Source organism: Cyprinodon variegatus, unplaced genomic scaffold (genome assembly GCF_000732505.1).
Source record: "Cyprinodon variegatus isolate N-32 unplaced genomic scaffold, C_variegatus-1.0 Scaffold972, whole genome shotgun sequence".
In the NCBI taxonomy this organism is placed as follows: Eukaryota; Metazoa; Chordata; class Actinopteri; order Cyprinodontiformes; family Cyprinodontidae; genus Cyprinodon; species Cyprinodon variegatus.
In genome coordinates this window covers 245,582-267,230 of record NW_015151425.1, presented here as the reverse complement: position 1 = coordinate 267,230, position 21,649 = coordinate 245,582, and the positions used below count along the sequence as shown (strand labels likewise).

Sequence of the window (21,649 nt, the reverse complement as noted above, 5' to 3'; positions counted from 1 at the left end):
ACAAATAAGTGCATATCATCTTACTAAAAGCAAAGGGGTAGGTTTTTTTCTTTTCAAAAAATAGTATGTAGTGCATTTCTGTTTCGTTTACCCCTCTTTGTTACAGTTAGAGTAACTGTAGGTTACTCAGGGTTTGTCCTTACTAGCTTTACATTTCTTGCCATTGATCCTGAATTAGATGTTGCGTTGACTGGCCTACTCTAACACATCAGTTTATTTTAGAAAATGCCATATAACCCATTCTTTTAAAACCGTGGATCTAGATTTAGGATCATATTCTCCTGTTGGCATGTTGGGCCTCATGCAACAACAGTTTTGTATTCTTGTTGTAATTTTTCTCACCTTTTCTCCTATCGTGACCTTTTACAAATGCAATAGGTAAGAGTCAACAAACGTTCTTAACTTCAGTAAATTATCCCTGTAAATTATACCTGTACTGTACATCTCCAGACCACGTCTGTCATCCCTTCATCTACTCTCCATCTCTCTCACAAAAGATAAACGTATCAAAAATGTTGATGGCAAAACTCTAATTTGATTAAATCAGAGAGACCCAAACCAAATATTTCACATTAAGTGTAATAACAAAGCCAATGAGCTGTCATGGAGTGAAATGAATGCAAATCTCACTGTTAGAGGAACTTTGCTGAACTTCCTATCCAGTTTTCTTTTCAAGATTCAATAGCAGCTCGATCCCTGACTGTTCTTCCTTTGATAAAAACAACACAAAACCAGCATCCTCTAGATACAGACATACCAGCTGCAGGTGTAGTGACCAATACTTCTGTCATCAGTGAATAAAAAATGTAATCTATAATTGCAGAGTTGTAAAATATATAATGATGTGGCCTAATGAAATGGACAATTGCTGCGAAGTAGCAACAAATCTAGATATTTAGTGAGAAACTAGGTTTGGATAACAGCAGACTGATGGCACAAACCACCTATGTCAGTCTGGAGCACTTGTTGAATTTGTTCGTACCTAGAGAGATTAGAAATAGGAGAAAAATGGTGAATACAACTTTTCTCCTAATTCACAAATTTATGTGTAGGAATGGTTCCTGCATGAAACCCATTGTCTCTTTCCCTCCTATCATAATGTAGCTGCCTCCCCTTGGGCCTTTATCTATCTTTCCATAAATTCTAAACATTACCAGAGGATGCTGCTTTCACCGCCATGTTTTGTTTGTCCACCAAATATTGCTTGTTTAGCATCCAAATGGTTCAGTTTTGGTGTAATCTAGGCAGAGCATATGGTGGGTGGCAGAAAGTGCCTCTTTTCGCTTTCTTAAGATTAATTCTTGATGTTCTATTGGCCTTAATTTTTCTTTTCTTTTTTTTTTTTTTAAAAGAAGGCAGACAGCAAACGGGATTAGAGAGAAGGGCAAAACATGGCAATTTCTATTTCCAACTGCAGTTCAAACGTCACTATTTTCTCAGTCCTTTTCAAAATTATAGGATTCTGTGCTGGTCTATTAAACTCAGTCTCAACAAAAATCTGATCACAGTACTTTTGCAAGCATCATGGTTTTGTGTAGGATTTTTAAATGGTTTCCTTTTGGCTGCTTTTATGGGGCCCCCTTACAACTTGCTCTCAATTTTGGCAGTTTATGCACCTGATACACTTCCTGATGCAACCTGGAATCAATTTAGAGTCCCATGCTTTACAGTCAAAGCCATTAACCATTAAACCACTTCATCTAAATATCCACATAAAGAAAAATCCAACCACAGCATCAAGAAATGTCCTTAAACACAATTTTTATCTTTCCTCAGCTCACCTCCCTCAGTACAGCCTGGAAACACAAACCAGAGTCCAAATCACCACATGGCTGGAGTCAGGAAAGCCTTTAACTCTGATGTTCAGCTGTTCACTCTGGCTGGTTGGCAGTCATAAAAGAGTCCCTCTTCCAAACTGAGCCTGAGATCAGCACAATACTTTCTTCTCTTACTGGGCTGTTGTCTTAACAACTCCTCTAATAAGCTACACTATAGTTGTTTTATGTATCCTTTTAATTATCCAGTAGAAAGGCGCCTTTGTCGATCCCTGAAGACTTTGTGTCCAGAGTCACAAGAAGCTCATTTAAAAGGAATTAGGAGCAGAGTATATATTTGGTTTGCTACCATCTAAGAATCTATATTTTCTTTTGTGGTAACCCTTCTTCGCTCAGGGCCTTGTGGACCTACATAATGCGGACCCTTATAGAACAGACATTTGTGGGAGATTTTTCTTTAACAATTCTTCCCTGTTTTGAGAGAATCCCACCAGGGGATCATTATAACAAAGACCACCGTGCTTCCCTGTGGTCACCTCAGCGTTCTCATTAAAGTGGAAAGCAGACTGACTGTGGGGAGCTTTGCTGCCACACTAAGCGCCAAACAGGCTGAAGGAAGCTGTTGCCAATCATGAGGGGACGCTCCATGCAGGCTCAACGGCCCACATTTAAATCCCACCCTATGGACTTTCCCACTCTCCCTCCAGCCTGACGTACAGCATGTGGGTAAATCAGCTCCTGCCCCCTGCCACTCCTGATAATTGTGCAGATTTGCTTACAGGAATGTTTGATACTCCTCCACTTAGTTCCTGGTTAGGTCACCTAGCAACCTTCTAAAAAAGGATGGCTCCTACTGATATTCACTTAGGAGTCCAACACCCTAGGGCTCTATCTCCATTTCAGCATGGCCTGTCCCTGGGCTGGTCAATATGCCCATCGTCTGGCTGCATTAGTTTCTCTATGGGGGGCCGTGTAGAATATTGAAGGCAAACAAACCCAATGTCTTCTTATTCAGTTTTAGCTTTTGGGCGTATCACCTTATAAATGCACTGCAATATGTCACTAATAGTCATGGATTTGGCACTTCTCTATGGAGGACAAAAAAGAACAAGATATTACAAAGATAAAATGTTTGCATGTGTAATCTGTATTCACTAAATCATTTTGAAAGGGTTTAATTTAAATAAATGTTAAATTAACAAAGAAATGTATTTATAATGAATTTAATATATCAGTATAAATCGAAAAATCCACAGTCATCATGTGTAAAATCATATCTCACTGATTCAATTTTCGTTTTTACAGCACTAGTGGCTGTCTTTTGACAGGAGAGGGGCTAAGACATACAGCAAAGGACCACAGGTCAGATTCGAACCCAGGTTGGCCGCATCAGGACTAAGGACTCCAGACATGGGTCGTTTGCACTAACCACTGCGCCCCGATTCAAGATTTTTTTATTTTATGGTTTGCTCCATGTGCAGCTTTGACATAATCTAAACAAATTCTACGATGGTTCCATCATCTGATTGGTCAATCTGATAAAAGATTGGTCAGCCTTCTGTGAACTTGAAAGATTAAGTAAATTAAAAAAGTTTTTATTTTTTATTTTTATTAAAATACCTTTTATCCTTCTTCAAAGAAGTACTTAAATAGACCAAACAAAAACATATTTTTAAAAGTTCATTTCCCTTTTAAATCAAACCCTCAATTAAAGTGCTCCCTGCATATCTCTACTGTACTACCAAGAGGCTGCTGCAACATTCAACATTTTTTATTACAAAAACAACACAACGAGCCTTTGGTAAAGACGAAAATAAAGGATAACCTATCAACCCCTTGATAGATGAGACACAGAAGTATCAGTATCAATAATGACGTTTACAGTACTTCCATCTTCCATCTGCATTTTAACGCCTTGATTTCATTAGCTGATGCTTTAAGTTACATAAGCTTTCATACTATATTTTTCTCAGCTTGTTATCTCTCTTGGAATCAAATATGTTTTTGCTTTTCTTTACTTTGGCTCTTGGACTTTTCTTAATTATTTTCACACTTTGCTGGGAGGTGCTAATTAGCTTAGCAACTGTGTACCCCGCAGTATTGTCTCTACTTTGGTATTATAAATACACACAAAGGGCTTTATTTGCTAACAAACTGAGCAAAAACAATTAATATAAAAGGAAAATAACTAATAATATAACAGGAAGAAATTGTAATGGAGTGAGTTACTGGTGTATAAGTATTGGAAATGTTATGCAACAGGACTAGGCACCCTTAATAAATGTCTTTAGGGGTAATCGTTATCTATTTAAGTTTCTTACATTTTACCTTGTTATTTATTTTTGTTCTGTTATTTGGTCTTTGATGAATTGTTAATTGATTTATGGCACTTTGGAGTCTACGTATGAGGTGGTGTTATTATTATTGTTTTGTTTTGGTGGGTTTAAAATCCCCTAAAAAATGTTTTTTTTTTTGTCTTTTTAAATCCAGAACTGAAGCATGAGATCCTGGTTTGGAGGCAAACTGCTCAGCGTATTAACCCGGCGAGCCGAGAGGAGACAGCTGTAAAATGCCTTCTGATGCAAAAAGTGCTCAACTTAGAGAGTCTGCTCCGCAAGATGATGAAAACCTTCCAAAGGTTACAGGAAAAGCCCACACTGCTCCTCTCTGTCACTCTTAAGATTGCTTTTATCACTTACCACAGATTTCTTTTCCACTTACATTTCTAAAAGCAATATAAGTTTACTGTAAAGCTTTATGCATCTATAAAATACACGTTGGTAAAACATATACTACACTGTTTGTACAGGCAGTAGAGTGTTATTCAATTATAAAATGTTTTTTTTTTTTTTGATGAATAAAAAATGTGATTTAACTGTTGTGTTTTGACAGACAAATTTCTCAGGAGGATAAAAACTGGGAACAAAACATTCAGGAGCTGCAGAAGAAGGTAACTTTGGATTTCTCCCCTCAGAAATATTTCTGTCTCCCAGAAGCAGCCTTGCGGTGATGCTATCTGAGTAATGAGTCTTTCAAAGTTCAAAGAGACAAATACCTTCAGACATGTGATAAAAATCAGCTTTTTAGTTTTTTTGTGTTTTTTTTATTCCACAGCACAGAATAACAGACAAGGTTCTGTTGGTGAAGTGTGCCTCGGTCCTCTGTGTGGTGATCTTCATGTTTTTTCTCAACTCCTTTGTTCCCAGCATTCATCTGGAACTCGGTAAGTGCTGTGCATTCTCATGTGCTTTTGTATATGCTGGCAACTTCTTAAACATCAATTTTGGTGATATTTTCTGAAAGAATCACAATCTTCATAAAATAAAAAAAATTAAAAAAACATTTGTGAAGCAAAACTACTAAGCTACTAAGTGTTTATTAAAGGAAAACGTAGAAATAAACTTTGGGACTGCCTCCAACTGCAGGCAGCCTTATCTATATAAAAATAGGCAGGTTAAAAGGAGGCCTAAATAGAAGTAAAATATACTGCGAATATAAATATCTATATAAATATAGATATCTGCTGTGTAAACCATGTGGAGATCAAAGGGATCCACCATTCCATACAGATATGACAGGAGTTTATCTGTTAAATGTATTTTGTTTTCCCTCCACCTAAACCAATGTAGGCGGTCTTTGATAAAGTAACATACGGTGAGATAGAAAACAGCAGCTTTAACGTACTTGTCTAAAACTGTATTTCATCATATTTAAGTGTTTGTCTAGAATGACTGACACTGAATCTATATTCTACAGTCTTTTTCTCTTTTTCTTTTTTTTCAAACTGTATCAAGAAAAAAAAATATATATATTTCAATCTGAAAAACTCACACGGAGAGAAAAGACAATTAGTAGAAATGTATTGATACAATTAAATACGGGAGGAAATGACAAATACGGGAGGAATGACACTGAGATTTTAGCTACGATGGTGGAGGAGGGACTGGAGGTAGGTTGAAACAGGGTCATCTGAATGATGTCACACAGCGCAACCACCGCCTGCACAGTAGGTAGCAGACGAGTTGCGGACCGGAGGCCTTTTAAGATGACCTTTGGATGCTGGTTGGCTTTCGTGGAGGCGTGGTTTAAAGCTGATTGGCTGTGTCGTAGGCGGATGAAGGCGAGTAATCAGTTTATTCAGTTAAACTTCTGCCCAGGCTCCATGTATTGTGCAATCTATTTCAATTTTGAACAATGTATTGCTGATCTGCTAATTAAAATAAATCTATATTAAGACATATTTAGAATATAATACTGAACACTTCAGCAGGAATCATATCCTTTTAAATAGAGGTCTTCATTGTGAGTGTTGGGAGCTTTATTGTGGTTGCAGAAGTGCTGCGTGGGGTAGGGCTACTAATAACAAAAGATTGCACCTTCTGATTACTGTGGACCTATTGATGATTTATTTTGTTTCACAGTTTCGGGTGAAAATTGAAATAAAAAACTCTGGTTCCCTCCGGTCCAATGCTGCCTTCATGTTGTACAGTAGGGTAAAGAGGATCTTTTCAACTTGTAAAGGGGAAATTACCAGTGCGTAAGAGAAACATGGTGGATCTACAGATTATCCTGACCTGATCATTGGCATACAGTATAGATCAAACAAGAAAATCGGGGAAACTTTACTAGCATTACTGGCTGCTATCCTCAACTGACTGCTAGACAGTATCTGACAAAATCATTTTTTTGGGGTCATTTTGTCATTTTAAGATGCCAAAAGTTAAAATGCCGATATTTAAAAAAAAATTATTCTGTGTGAATTGTGTAGGCTATAAACATAACAGGAGGGAACATCTAACAACACAGTGCTGAACATACAGAATTGTTTTGCAGAATTCGTTAAAAGGTCAAAGTTTGCCTCATCTAGACAACCTGATATCCTAAAAGTTTTCCAGCTTTCCAGTGGAAATTCCAACTTTCGTATGCAATTTTGATTTTGGTGTTTGGTGTTTACTATATTTATGATACCACATGAAAGCAACATTAAACAGGTGATCTCTTCTTTATCAGCTCCTTATCCTCCGCCCTGTCTGATGTTAAATTGTTAGCCTTCCCTAACTGTCTGTTATTGTCTTAGATTGTATAATATAGGTCTGTAAATTGTAGAAACACTCAGTTATTTTTTAACCACACCTTAAAAAGGTGGTTGACAGGTGTAGTTTTTAAGATGCTGCCTTATCTTTACAATTAAATCTGAGTTCAGGAACATTTTATAGGTGTCAGCAAACACCATCCGGCACCAAAATGATCTCTGTTCTCTCCAGAACTGACAGATTGTTTCTGTCATTTACATGTGGTGCGGGATGAGGATTATATGTTGTCTGTTTGAAACTGTGGCGTCTCTGGCGTGCAGACGTCAGACAAACTAAACTGCATCTCATTAGTTCATATGTCTGTCTTGATGCGCCTCCCCATGATGTCACCCCGACAGCAGCCGTGCTGAGTTAATTAAAGCCACCGTTTGGGTTACCTCTCTGTGACATTTATCAAATGGGAGGGACCCCACTGCTGCATGTTCTCTGTTGCGCTGGAAGGGGAATGGGGCCTGTTTAAACACATCGCTCATAAAAGCGTGCAGGTTAGAGTCAGGGTTGACTGCAGGTCCAAACCTGCTCTGTTCTTTCACACGCTCGTTCAGAATAAAGCCTCATTAAAATTTAATTAACTTCACATGTTAGGATTTAATTGCTGTTTTAATAATAGCCAAGTGATTTGATTCCTTCTCTCTAAAGAGAGTTACTGCTGGAGTTACCATGAAACCACTGTGATTGCATGATTACATTGGTGCCATAGTGATTGCAACAAATCATGTAGTAATAAGAGTTATAAGAAAATGAAAAAAGTTTTAGAAAATTGACCTTATCAAGCCTTAAAACAGTGACTTTGCTGTAAATTAAGTTAATATGTTTAAATCTGCTCTGTCTTCAGGGAATATATAACGATTTAATTTTTTTTATCTCAATTTCAAAAATGTCTTTTATTTTCTTTCCATTAAAAGTTATTGCTCTGAGCACCACTTACACCAGATGTCACCATCTCATCTAATAGACAAATGACATATTCAGTGTTTAGACTGTTTTCACACCTATTTCTACTGGAATTTGAAGTCTGTTCTCCCATGTTGGTTCATGGAATAGTATGGGAGATGTTGATACGGCATCAATTATAGATAGTAGATACTGTTCAAGATTTTTAAATTAAGGATTGTCTTATAGTTAATATCCTGACTGCTGTAAATATCAGTTTTTCTCATAAAATACTGGATTAGTCAATCCTGATTCACCATGAAGATTTTGATTTAAAACATTATGGAGATTGATGCTGACACTTGGGACTCAAACTCATTGTCATGTTGGCATTCTGTTGTTATTTACATCACAGCTGTTGGCTGTTTATGTTTGTAAACTTTTCATATGTAGATGCAACATAATTCCCTCCCTTCTTTTACAAATCGGTCTGGTAAACACAGATTGCCTTTATCCTTACCTATAAATTGAATATGTGTGGTACATATACCCATTAAAATGAAGCTGAAGCGAAAATTCATTGTGGAAGAGTCTTATCAGCTTCACCTGGACCACCTATGATGTCCGTTGCTCAAGCTTTAGCCAATCAACGTCGGGACCGCACCTCCAAAGCCAATCGTATTTCAAGATCCCCTTCATTGAGCTCCTGGCCTAGCTTCTCCATGCACGCAAACTTTCACCCTCCTCCTCCCTGATGCTCAGACAATTCTCAGTCCCATTCACCCTCTGGTTTATTCCCCCACCAGTGTCTGGGCTCCGGGGGAAGACTACTCTAATCCTTTTCCTACTGTAGGTTATCATCCAAGCAAATGTCGATTCCCAGCATCAAAGTCTTCTGCCGGGGCCGGAGCGCCAAATAACTTATTTCATTCGTTTTAATAAATCTTGTCTAATAGCATCCTTTCTCTGTGTGAGTCTTGCAGATTGAAATGCAGCTACTGTATATCTAATAATTTATGTTCTGAGTCCGTGGTGGTTTTGGCAAACCGCCTGCTCCAAGATGATAAGAAGAGTTAAAAAAAAAAAGATGAAAAAAAAAAGAAAATAAAATAAACTTTTACAAAATTAAAATAAATATGCAAATATACATTAATATACACTCAAATTTGTTGATGAATGCATGCTTTTCAATATTTGAATAAAATAGCAATGTGGCCTATTGGGTACAAAATGTCTTAAAGGGCAAAGTTAGTAAATCTTTATATATGTAACTTTGTTAAATAATAATTATAGACTATGAGATACATTACAACAATTGTAAAAACTAAAAGGACATTGCTTTAATATTTTTGAGATATAAGGCTTGTTTCTATGGTCTATAGTCTTTATAATAAAAATAAAAGTTAAAATAAAGTTATTCTTGGGATTACTATTTCAATTTTTTTATATGATTCAGGAATAGCACATATTTTCAAATTGTTTTAAAAGATAAAATTGAATTATTTAACATTTAGAACTTGAGCAAAAGTGGTAAAACCATAGTGAAAATCAAAACTTTAACGTTAAAAAGAGATAGGTGCAAATGACCAATCAGTGATGGTGTCTGTGCCAGTGAATAATCATCATAGTTATATTATTTATTATTAAGTCTTAGGTACAGGGGTCATAACATGTATATCTGCTTCTGTCTCCTTGAACCCCAGTCGGCCTCGGCAAATGGCCACTCACACTGAGCCTGTTTCTGCTGGAGGTTCCTTCCTGTTAAAAGGGAGTTTTTCCTCTCCACTGTCGCTACAAGCATGCTTAGTGTGAGGGATTGCCTTCGAGACAATGAGTCGATGTAATCAACTGGTTTTCCTTGGATAGAAAACTTTGAATCAATTTGATTGTATGATCTGGTGAACTGTAAAGTGCCTTGAGATGACATGTGTTTTGAATTGGTACTATAGAAATAAACTGAATTGAATTGAAACAACAGTACCAATACTCCTGTAGAACTGGTCTTGAATTGCCCATGAGCTGGACAAGGCTAGTGCTAGTTCCTGACTGGGTATTTTAGCTGCTGTTAAGAGTTAATTGGAGACGAAACAAGCACTGGTGTTTCAGAAGAACTGTGGTCCTCAAAATAGGTTTATCTATTTACTATCAGATGATTTTGACCGCAAGGTTAATGTTTTCAACACATTCAGGGGAAAGAGAAATGTGTGTTATCCATGGTGATGCTGAACTCTGGTCCTAACTTCAACGAATTGTTTAGCAGGTCTAGTTTTTGTTTAAATGCTTCAAAGTACCACAGAGATTTTTTTTTTAAAGTTCTTTATAGTGAAGTGAATGTGGCCAATCCTCTCTCTGACACCTTCTTATTTTGTCCTCCTCTCAAAATCCCTTCAGTTGTGAAAGCATTTCCCAAAGGTGTCAGCCAAGCCATTTACTGCTGCTTACCTGTTTAATCTAATTTTCTCCGAGTGGATGCACATGGATTCCGGTCTTAAAAACACTCTCTACCAGTGCCAGCTCACGCGCTTTAGTTTTGAACAAGTTGGATTTTTTAAGTTGCTTTTTATGACATGAAGAAAGTATTTTATGTAGCATAACAAGCAGTAACTTATGTAATTCTCCTCTCATCATACAAGCTTTTACAATACGTCTTGGACTCATATTTTGCCTGGCTTTGAAGACTATATTTAGGTCATTTACTTTTCTCTCTTCTTTTAGGTTGGATCGCGATCCTGGGGGCCCTTTGGCTTTTGGTTCTAGCTGACATCCAGGACTTTGAGATTATCCTTCACCGGGTGGAGTGGGCCACTCTGCTGTTCTTCGCTGGCCTCTTTGTATTGATGGAGGTACTTGGCACGCAGCCCTTATTTTTGCAACATACATTTGGAAGCAAGTTTCCATCTTGTCCAAAATAATTACAAAAGACAAAGATGGGACTTTAGACCAATACTGAACAGTGCACCCTGTTAAGGTGTGACAGTCTCCTTTGGAAAACTGCTTCACAAGATAATAAAAGAAACACTTTTATAAGAAAGCTGAGCTGTATTGACAGCATACTTGGGTGTGACCTAAATCCAGTTTGGCAGCAAGCTCACATTGTGAAAAGTAATTACCTATTTCTTCACCTATGAGCCGTGCAGCAAAAGGATTGAAAAAAGGACTGCTTTGTCTCCACAGTGAGATCTTTGTTGTCTCTGTCTTTTGACTCTTGGGCACAAATGTGGCTGAAACTGTTTGTTGGAATCATTGAGGTCTGTATAGTGTTAGACAAGCAAATCCCATAAGGACTACCTACCCGCATGTGGCTATATATATAATTCTCAGTGTCAGGTATGATAACAGGAATGCATTTATCTCTTTGTGCTAAATGACTGCTAAATAGAAGCCAAATTGCTTTTCTTCTCTTTCCTCCCACCTCTAAGTAATTTTCTCCTGAATTTTTTTCTCCTGATTATTGATCTCCTTTTCATTTTTCAGGCTTTAGCCCAGCTGCAGCTTATCGACTATATTGGAGAGCAGACAGCGCTGCTGATAAAAGTGAGTCCTTTCTTTGATTCGCAGCCTCAGCCATCATCGCTCAGGTATCTGCTCGGCTGGCATAACTGATAATTGGGCACAGGTGACTTGATATTGCGTTTTATGCACATTGATCCTCTGGCTTTGCGCAGCTTTGAATTCAATTATTTTGTTTACGTCTTATTCCTGCCGGTGGTTGCTGAGGTCTCTGGTAATTTTCACCCATATTTTTTCCCCTGGGTATGGTGTGAGCGAGTTGTGTCTTGGCTGAGAATTGAACCAGTAATAGGTACGTCAGCTTATGTTTAGACACCAGTCCTGTCTGAGTCCAATAATCACACATGACAGGTGGTGGGTTATTGTGGATCCCTAACTTGCTGGGTTTCCCAAATGATGGACATAATGCTGGGTAGAGCTGCACGGCCTTTTTGTCTTGACACAGGTAGGGGAAATGGAAGATATGGTTTCCTTTACTGGTTGAGGGGTAGAGGATGAAGAGAAAAGATGAGAATTTTATACTGAAACATTAAAGCTGAATAGCTACTAATGCAACAAAGGAAGGATATAGCAAACATTAAGAAATAATCAAAAATCACTCTATCATTCAATTTTACATTCAGTGCTGTTAAAAAAAAGTGTTTGCCCACCTGCTTTCATGTCACACATTTATTAGATGATTGAATAGATTGTAATACATTTTATTCAGAGAAAATATCCAAATCAATGTGCCTCTTGGTGGAATAAGTAATTGCCCACTATGACGTCTTTTCTAGGTTGCTTTTGCACATCTAATTTTGTTCTCCTCAAAGTACAGAATGAAACACCAGACCTCGTCTTTTTTTCCCAATTACCTCTTCATGTCTAACTTCAACCTCCAAAGGACTTCTAAATTTAGTGCAGAAGTAGAGCAAACCTGATCACTGTAGATGTCGTTTTTTACGTCAGATTTCTACACAGTTTGGAAAGTTTAGTGCTGCTTCTAAGCTGTGCATAATTGATGCATTGGGTCTTAGATAGTTACTTTAGATCGGTTAAAACTACAAAGCAGGTGACCAGAGTTTGAATCCTGGTTGAGTCAGGAAGGACAAGCAGAGAGAAAACTTTTCAAAATAAGACGTCCGGTAGATGTTGGAAAAAATGCTAGCTCTGCTGTTTCTATCTGAGCTTTCAGGGGACCAAAACTAAATGTGCAAAGGCGCAAAGAAAAGATGTCATATAACGTGTCTTTGGGCAGTGATCAGATTTGGATTTGTTCTTGGTTTAGTTCTTTAGGAGGTCTGAATGAGACTCATGGTAGATGTTGGGATAAAGACGCAATCCGGCCCTTCACTGCACCATTAGGCCTGAAAATGCAACCTAGAAAAGACGTTGTATAGACGTGTCTTTGATCAGTTGGTATATTAACAAAATAAAACGAATAATCTGCATCTGTATTGAATGTTTTCTTAATGTCCAAAAAATGGCAAATCCAGATTCCTGATCCAAATTCATGGTTCCATCAATTTAGCAAGTCAGCTCGAGTCCTAATGCACCAAAACAACCCAAACCATGACACTACCACCACCATGTTTAAAATTCTATGTTGCTTTTAATGTAAGATGTAATTGAAGAATAACTTTCTTCACAGAATATTCCCAGAGGTTTTTTGTATAAATCAAGATGTTTTTAGATAACTGCATAACTATCTATTGTTCTCAGAAATAACTTTTTTTTTGTTTAAAGAGAAACTGGGTGCCAAGTTTCCTCATCCTCAGTGGTCTGGGTTTTCTCTCTCTGTGGTTAATACTTGCTCTGCTGCTCTTTAGAGCAGTCATAAACATAGCAGTTTCCTCCCTGATGGATGTAGATTAATCTGTTTTTCTGTTCCTGAACTTCTGTAGCTTCTCTATCTTTTTCACTGTAATATTAGGTTGTGTAATATTACAGTGTTTCAGACTCTCAGCATTAAATTGAATCAGATTACATGCAGAGCTCTCCTTACAAAAGCCAAACCATGTACTGTGGCACTGTAATCAAATTCCACTTCAGAGATTATTCACATTTGGTGTTTTATCAAGGTCACAGTTTGACCAATGCAGAGATTAGTACTGCTTATCCACTGCTATGAATGTCTTTGCACCCAGGCGGTACCGGAGGACCAGCGCTTGGCCTTGGCCATTGTCCTTGTGATGTGGGTCTCGGCTCTGGCCTCGTCTCTCATCGACAACATCCCCTTCACTGCCACCATGGTAGGCCTAGTCAAAGTAATGTTTCTACTGAAGAAAAAGAGCAAGTCTGTTAAAAGGGAAACCTAGTTTGATACTATTTGACTTAGAAATAGGAACGTTTTGGGCAAAGAAATACATGAAATTTCAAAAGTTATAAAATGTTATAAGATAGTTTAACCTTGGAGTGTTTTTGTCTACTTTTTTTTTTTAAAACTTGCATTACTTAAAGTAATTCACAAGGGACCTATCCCACCTTTTTTCTCATATTACCTAGGAAACAGTTTCTGTGTCTTTTTCAGAGAGAAAAGTCAAAAGTCCATTAGGTATTGTTGGAAGAATATTTCCAAGGATACCGGCAACATCTAATAAGAAAGTTCTGAAGCATTTTATGTGAACACTGTGCCTTTCTGTAAAGCCTGCTTCGCTTTTCTGACCAACTATTTCAGACAAAATCATTTGTCATTTTTATTTTTTATAAAATAGTACCGTCTTAATAAAACATTTGTGCAATGTTACCAAATTAAAGCTGAGGTCAACTTAAATCCAAGAAACCTTTATCTGAATGCTCCAAGCTCTATAATGAAATTAATCAGAGAAACATTGTTGATGTTAAGAACACAAAGGCCTTGATTTAATTTCTTAACCAGAGAACACTGATGGCAAGAGGTCAAGAGGCACAGCAAAATGTTTCATCTTGGTTTTAGGATTTAGCGAAAGGAAAGCAAGGCTATCTCTGTAACAGTAATTAATTATCTTATTCACTCTCTAAAGGTTCAGACAACTGATTTACTTTGATGTACTTACAGATGTCCTCTGTTGCCGTTTAATCATCCCAGAGTAAATTAATGCATAAAATGTAGCCTTCTTTCAGATCATAGAGACACAACAGCTTTGTTAAGATCCATGTGTATTTTAGGGATTTTAAATGTACCTTTTTTCTTCCCAGATTCCAGTTCTCATCAACCTGAGTCAGGATGCAGATGTGAACCTGCCTGTAAAACCTCTCATCTATGCTCTTGCCATGGGGGCCTGCCTTGGTGGTGAGTTTTTAGGCCTTTAATGGAAATAGGTATTTGGTTTGGGGTGAAATACTATAACAGCCATCAACACAGAGCAAGGGACTTTACAGTTAAAGCCCTTCCTCGAAGGTGTAGATTTATAAGGATGGCTTGTGGCATCTTACGCTTTAGGGAACAGCCACGGTTTCAGCAGCTGTGTCTCTCCCCTGGGAAGGCTGGATTCGGTTCTATTTTTTGTCATTTTCCAAAGAGCAGGAGGGCTCAAGGTCCTGAAAGTGTAGCTTCTTCAGGCTCTGCTAGACGCAGTGCTCGGCATTTCATCGCAGTGTTGCTTTGTTAGGGCGGGAAGGACACAGACAGAAGGAGCTGTCAGTGTTTCTGTTTAATCAACTGCAGTTTGACAGATTTTTATTGAATTGTTGTCAGGTTCCCCGCCCACACCAGTGACTTTTGAGTCCCCAGCACTAAAACCCTCCATCCATATGCTCATTGTCAGAAAAAGGTTGTATATGTGATAATCATGCTCACTGACAAAATCTTTTTTTTTTTTTTACATTACCCTTCTTAGAGGTGTATCAGTGTGAAAGCATGTTTTTCCTCTGCCTATTTGTGAGATTAAATATTTAGAATGTGCCTTTTCTTGGCCTAATAGGAGTGAGTTAAGAGAAATCCTGTACTAGTCTCTATGCTGTAATGTTTAAAGTAACGATGACAGAAAGCAGTTGCCTTCTTACTCTAGACAAGAGTGAAATATAGATAAAATGCCCTCTATGGTGCTTAAGCCTCCTTTGTGGCATGAACAGGATGACTGCTGTTTTGAGAAGCTCCATCTGGCCAGTAAAAGATATATTAACCCTTTAAAGCCCGATCCAAGAATAAAACAAAACAGAAAATTACTTTTTTTTTGGTTTGAAGTCCTTATTTGGCCTTTTAACAAAATATTTTCGATATTAATAATTTATTACTATGCGATAAGTCAGGATTATTTTTTTGTGTATTTTTTGTGTACTGGCTGTTATCAGGTATATCTGATTGTGTACAATAAGATTTTGAGCAAAGTTTTTACTATTAAATTATGCAAAAGGTGTCAGACGCAAAACATTTCAGAAACCGTATGTATCAAATTCATTTGGCATTGCAGGGTTAACCTACTGTAACAGGAAATGTCCTTGTTGAACTGAAGTTGTTTTTGCTCAAAATTTTCGAATGAGAGAAAGTTCTTTATGCAGGGGATGGGGTGGTTCCATATAAATGTGTGTGCTGGGTTTGACCACGTTAGAGCTTTTCTCTCCGTCTACGGACGTAAAATAAATCTGTAGTTTTGCAAAAATTGCCTCTGCCTCAGCTTCCGAAATCCATAATCAGTATAGCATGTTTCCATTGCATCTGGCCCAGTCCAAGGCTCACGTGAAAGTTATGCCTTATGGCAGGGGTGTTAAAGTCCAGTCCTCAAGAGCTTCTATCCTGCAACTTTTTGATGCACCCCATTTTTAACACACCTGCATCAAATGAGTGGCTCGTTACCACGCCTCTGCTGTGTTAAATGAGGGGAGTGAGCCTTTAGATTCAGGTGTGTTGGAGAAGTTACAGGTGGTAGCTCTTGAAGACTAGACTTGAGCACCCCTGCCTTAGGGCCAAGTGCAAGTGTGGGGGCCCCATGAAATAAGTAATTTAGTTTTTTTTGTATGCATTATGACTGATATATAAATACAGTAACAAAAATACTCAATTTATTGATAGAATTATGCATTTTTTAATTAAAAATATCTTAACTGATGTAAATATTTTATTTATAAATTAAAGGAAATATCACTACACCTGCAAGCTGCAGGTGTAGTGACCAATAGTTCTGTCATCAGCAAATAAAAATGTAGTTTATAATTGCGGAGTTGCATAATATATCATGATGTAGCCTAATCAAATGGAAATTTGTTTCCATGTAAAACAAATTTAGTCATTTAGTAAAAAACTAGATTTGTATAACAGCTGACTGATTGTGCAAAACTTACGTCAGTATGGAGAACTCAAAAAATGTGTTCATACCTGACACAAGATTAGAAATATATGAGAAAAATGGTGAATGCAAATTTTTTTCTCCAAAATCCCTAGTAGGAAAGATTTAGAAACTCATTTGTTCATAAAAAGTTCTTGCATGAAGCCCATTGGTTTCTTTAAAACCTACATGATCAAGACAAATTTGCTGCTGCTCACATACACAAAGCAATTGGCTTCTGGAATACCAGGCGAACGCTTGAAGTGTGTTTGGATGAACCAATGTGAGGCTTAAAAAATAACAACAAAAAACTGTCCAAGCATGGTGGCGGCGGCAATATGCTCCGAGGCTGTGAATCAGTTTATTTTAGTTAAAGTTCTGCATCACTACAACAAACCCGGAGGAAAAGTCCAAAATGAGACTTGGAGGAGGGCAGCGGAATGAACATGTCTGCTTATTTGATGTCTTTTCCAAATATGGGATATTTAGAAGATGCAGCCCACTTTATGTTGTTTATGGACTGAAAAATGCTTTCATAATCTTAATCCATTTCCAAAAGACTTCAAAAATAGATCAAACAATAAAAAGATGATGCATTGCCAGCACCTGTCATTACCGAATGACATTTAAAAAGAAAGCTCTTACAAAATAATTTTCCATTTTGTTTAATAAGTGCAACATTAAAAACGCTCTTCCTGCTTCCTTCCTTTAACCTTTGAATAGGAAGAACTAAAATGCTTTGGCTTTTTTTTAAAACCTTTTCCAGCATTTTTTATGTATTATAAGTATTTGCAGGAGAGCATTAAGCTTGCAAACACATATTTAAAAAAAGTATGTTGTGTATTTATGATGCTACCAGCTTAACCTTTTTTCTGATTACTTTTTAGGAAATGGCACATTGATTGGGGCGTCAGCCAATGTTGTGTGTGCAGGCATCGCAGAGCAACATGGATATGGCTTTTCCTTTGTGGAGTTCTTCAAGTAAGCATCTCTCCTTTAACAGCTTGACCTTTAACCCCGTGTCGAAGAAGTTGCTTTTTATTTTGTTTGTCTGGGGAAGCTGGAGCTGGGGCGTCTGAAGGGTGTATAAACACACTGATGTCTATCTGTTGTTGGAGTACAAACTGCAAACAATGTGAATCAACTGTACCAAAAAACTGATAATTCAAACTGAAATATTGAAACAACCAAGCCCCCCTACTGTTTATTTAAAAAACTTTTTTTCAAATTTTTGCTTTTTTTTTAGACTATAATCCCTGATTAGAGCAAACACAGCTTATTAAGGCCTTTTTTTTAACGTGGGCTATCATCTGGCAGATTCTGGCTACACTTTTATCAAGGAATGCTGAAGTGCAGATTCCCTCACCCGAGTCTCGATTGTTCGGAGCACATTTGTAGTTAAGCCTACTCTTTTCATGATGATGGGTTGAACAGAAAACCCAAATAACCAAAAGGAAGGTTATGAAATAAGATAACTGGACTGGACTGGGCATTTTTTGTTGTTGCAGCCCACCATGATTGGTTTTATTTTATAGGAAAACATGCATCATACTGGAGGACATATGCGCATGTTGAGTGGTTTCCAAAATAAATATATAATAAAAGAAGTTCATAAGAAACTATTTCGTAAAAAGATTACTTAAATATTTAATAACTGATATTATAATCTGAATGGTTATATAAAGACTGTCTTATCAAACAAAAATAAAATTAAAAGTCTGGCATTTTAAAGAGCAAAATAGAAAATATATAATAATAATTAACCAATTATTGAATATGCATTGATTTATTAGATAGATAAGGATAAGACATTTTTTTTATAACAGTGTGACAACCTTGGATCGGCCTAAAAATGGAAGTCGGCAAATGCCGTATATGCTCAATGGCCAATCCAGCCCTGGCTGTGAGATGAGTTTCTTTAAAATAAAACAGACTATTCGACCTTATTAACATGAACTAATGTAAGACTAATATCAAATAGACTTAAAGCAATATACTAATAGATTAACATATTACACAAAAAGGTAATAGGACTGATTGGGACAAATATTATTTTAAATGAAACAAACCTATTAATAATACATTCTTTATCTTTAATTTCCCAATTGAGCCCAACAAGAAATTCTTGTCCGTATAAATGGAAATAATGACATTTTTAACTTACAGACAATATTAATAATCTCTTAAAAACAAAACCCCACAAACCACTCAACCCTTAGCCTGACGTAGTCCGACTCAATTCTAGTCAGAATATGAGTCTGATACTGCTCCATAGAGCTGTGATTATGGGGCGTGTTTTGAACGAACCAGGAAAAAAATGCCTCTGCGCTCAATTGGATAGACCTACAACCAATGAGAGCAACGGAGTGCGTGACGTATGTTAAGCCAGGCATAGTTGTTGTCAACAAAAATCAAAGCGTGCAGTTGCACACCTAGAATAAGAAGATGAGCCTTGATTGCGTTTCTCTGTTCGTCTTTTAAAATTAATTTGCTGTCGATATCTTCTAGAACAGACCTAATAGCAGAATCTACTCACCTCAACTCTCCAGCGGCAGCCATTGTTGTTGTCACCCAAGCGCGCTTTGGTGACATGGTTGATTACGTCACATCATCGTATAAAGCCTGCCCTGACAATTTGATTGGCCCGCCAGATATTGTGCGAGCATACTCGCGCTACTACTGAGCAATGCCAGACCGAACTTCCCGACCTCAAACGTTGTGGGCGGGACTAAGTTCGGAATGGCACCCAGGCTACTCAACCCTTAACAAATGTTCCAAAATATCATGTGGATACAGATAACAGTATTCACATAATTACTTATGACTGGTTCTTCATATTGTCACAGTTGGAGGAATTTCTATGAAAGTCTTGTGTCTTTAGTTGTGTTTAGAGGGCTAGAAAATCCTAAAGGTCCAGTTGTTAAGTGTGTGATCCCCAGCTTTTCAGTTATTAGAAAAATCTCTTTAAATACTTTGTCTTACCAAAATCTTAGACAACGACGTAGTTGTTGACAACTTAACACAGTTTGTGATTGATTGAGGTGTATCAACATGTCCATCTCAGGATACTGAATTCATACAATATCAGGGGAGATTAGACAATACAGTAATATTTTAGGTTAACTTACAAATTACACCCTTTTAATACCAAGTACCAAATTACATTATATGCCTACGCTTACAAAAAAGACCAAAAAGCCATTTATCTTGCTTAAATAATGTGACATACACCAAGCATCCCTCCAAATAATTTTGGTCATTCTTTTTTAGCCTAAATAGAATTTCAGCACCGAGGGCAATGAGATGACATAAACAGATGTGGTGCCATCTGGTGGCAATACCACAGAACTATGAGAAAGTCAGATGAACTGACCAATAAGCACACATTGTGTGCAAGGTAGTGTTCATTGGAGTTGTTTAGTTGTAGTTTCCCATTTCAATATGTTTATTACTTCAAATGAAATATGAGAAAACTATTATTTAAAACTCATATAAGATGTAGCCCCACAAAGTGGCTCGTCTGAGAGTCTTTTTTATCTCTACTGGATGCTATGAGCCAACATCTTACTAAGTATAACAATGCAGTTATCAGAGTATTTGAAATGCTCTCTAATCTTTTTATAAGTATTCAGCAATATTTTGTAGTCTCATCTAAGGTCATATTTCGTCATATTGTATTTTGTTTTTTTACCATCTAAAGCAGCTCTTTAACAGAGCATGTGAGCTGTTACCTTTGGGGAGCAGTAGGCTCTGATTTTTCTCTCTCTGTTATACCACCTCCACTATGTAAGCAGCGCCTCCTTTGGGTTTATCTAAAGAGAGGTTTTCAGATTGCATCAGTACTTTCAAAGAGATCCCATCAAATGTAATTAAGTCTGAATACTGTATGAGCGCACACGGCAGAAAGGAGAATTTATAGACAAGGTGAACTGTGTTTCTCTGTGCTGCAGCGTGGCAATGTGTTTTTTTTTGTAAATCTGCCCTCTGTCCCGTCATGCTGTGCCTGTGATGAGGAAACGGCTATTGCTCAGCAGAAAAGGATCCTCTGTGGAGAGGTGACCTCTGTGTGTCTGAGAGTAATACCAGCTTACATTTCTTCCTCCATCCATCTTAACTGGACACTGGCTCCACAAGTGAGCTTTGACCTTGTGAAGCTTTATTTCCCATTGCTTCTGTAATGAAAATATATGTGGCCCTGATAGAAATAAGTAACAAGTTGTACAGCAAGAAATACAGTATGCTACAGATCAATAAAAAAAAAACAGACTTTCCTTCAGAAGTGTGTAATGTTGCATACATCTATAAATCTACTCAGCTAAATATTTAATGTATTATAGCAACACTGCTGTATCTTCACACAAGGTGTGTTGCTTACAAACAGTAGTCCCAAAAATGATGAATTGTGCCACACAGATTTAAAAACATGGCATTTGCTGAAAGAATAACCTACTTACAGCAGTAACTAATGCAAAACTCTACAAATATAAATTCTTCTGGATAAAATCCTGTAGTTATCTATGTTTTGCTTCCTACATTAATTGCATTATATTATAATACGTATATAAGATCTTTGAATGTTATTATAGTTGAATTTATAAATAGTGGGTGAGTAGGGTAAAAAAAATCCAGCTTTTTATAATACGTATTCCTTTTTTTGTTGCAACACAATACTTTCTAATGTAGTTTGTTTGTTGTTTTATATAAAGTTGTTATTGACTTTTAATTTTTCCTTTAAATTATTCCATATTCTCTTTCCAGCATTGTTTATGATCAGTAGCTACTCCCAAAAAAATGTTCTCCCAATTTTTTCCCCAAACTTTTTTCAATTTCAACATCACAACCCTTTAGATTCATGTCAGCATTATTTTAGTTTTGTTTCCAAATACCATGCATTTGTTTTATCTGTATTACGTGATAATGTATTTGCATCAAACCAGACTGCAAGATGACACATGACGCATCACTGTGACCTGTACCCTCAGGTGGGATGGCCTTCCCTCTCTTCGAGAAGGCAGTGTCATTCAGTGTTGGGAAAGTTCTCTTTCTACGTGAACTAGTTCAAAGTTCAGTTCACACATTTTAAAATGAACTAGTTCAGTTCATAGTTCATAATTCAAAATTTTGAACTAAGTTCACAGTTCCAAAAAATGAACTAATTCAGTTCTTTTTTTTTTTT

At 37.1% G+C, this 21,649-nt stretch overlaps 1 protein-coding gene across 1 annotated transcript in view; it reads left to right on the top strand.

Annotated features, from left to right (window-relative positions):
* The window catches only part of oca2 (oculocutaneous albinism II), a 57,371-nt gene that overhangs the window by 26,632 nt on the left and 9,090 nt on the right, over positions 1-21,649 (top strand). The window contains exons 14-21 of the mRNA XM_015398917.1: positions 4,266-4,413; positions 4,668-4,725; positions 4,890-4,998; positions 10,457-10,584; positions 11,216-11,275; positions 13,378-13,482; positions 14,408-14,501; positions 17,361-17,454. Coding sequence (XP_015254403.1) covers positions 4,266-4,413; positions 4,668-4,725; positions 4,890-4,998; positions 10,457-10,584; positions 11,216-11,275; positions 13,378-13,482; positions 14,408-14,501; positions 17,361-17,454 — 796 coding nt within the window. The remainder of the gene's footprint in view (positions 1-4,265; positions 4,414-4,667; positions 4,726-4,889; positions 4,999-10,456; positions 10,585-11,215; positions 11,276-13,377; positions 13,483-14,407; positions 14,502-17,360; positions 17,455-21,649) is intronic.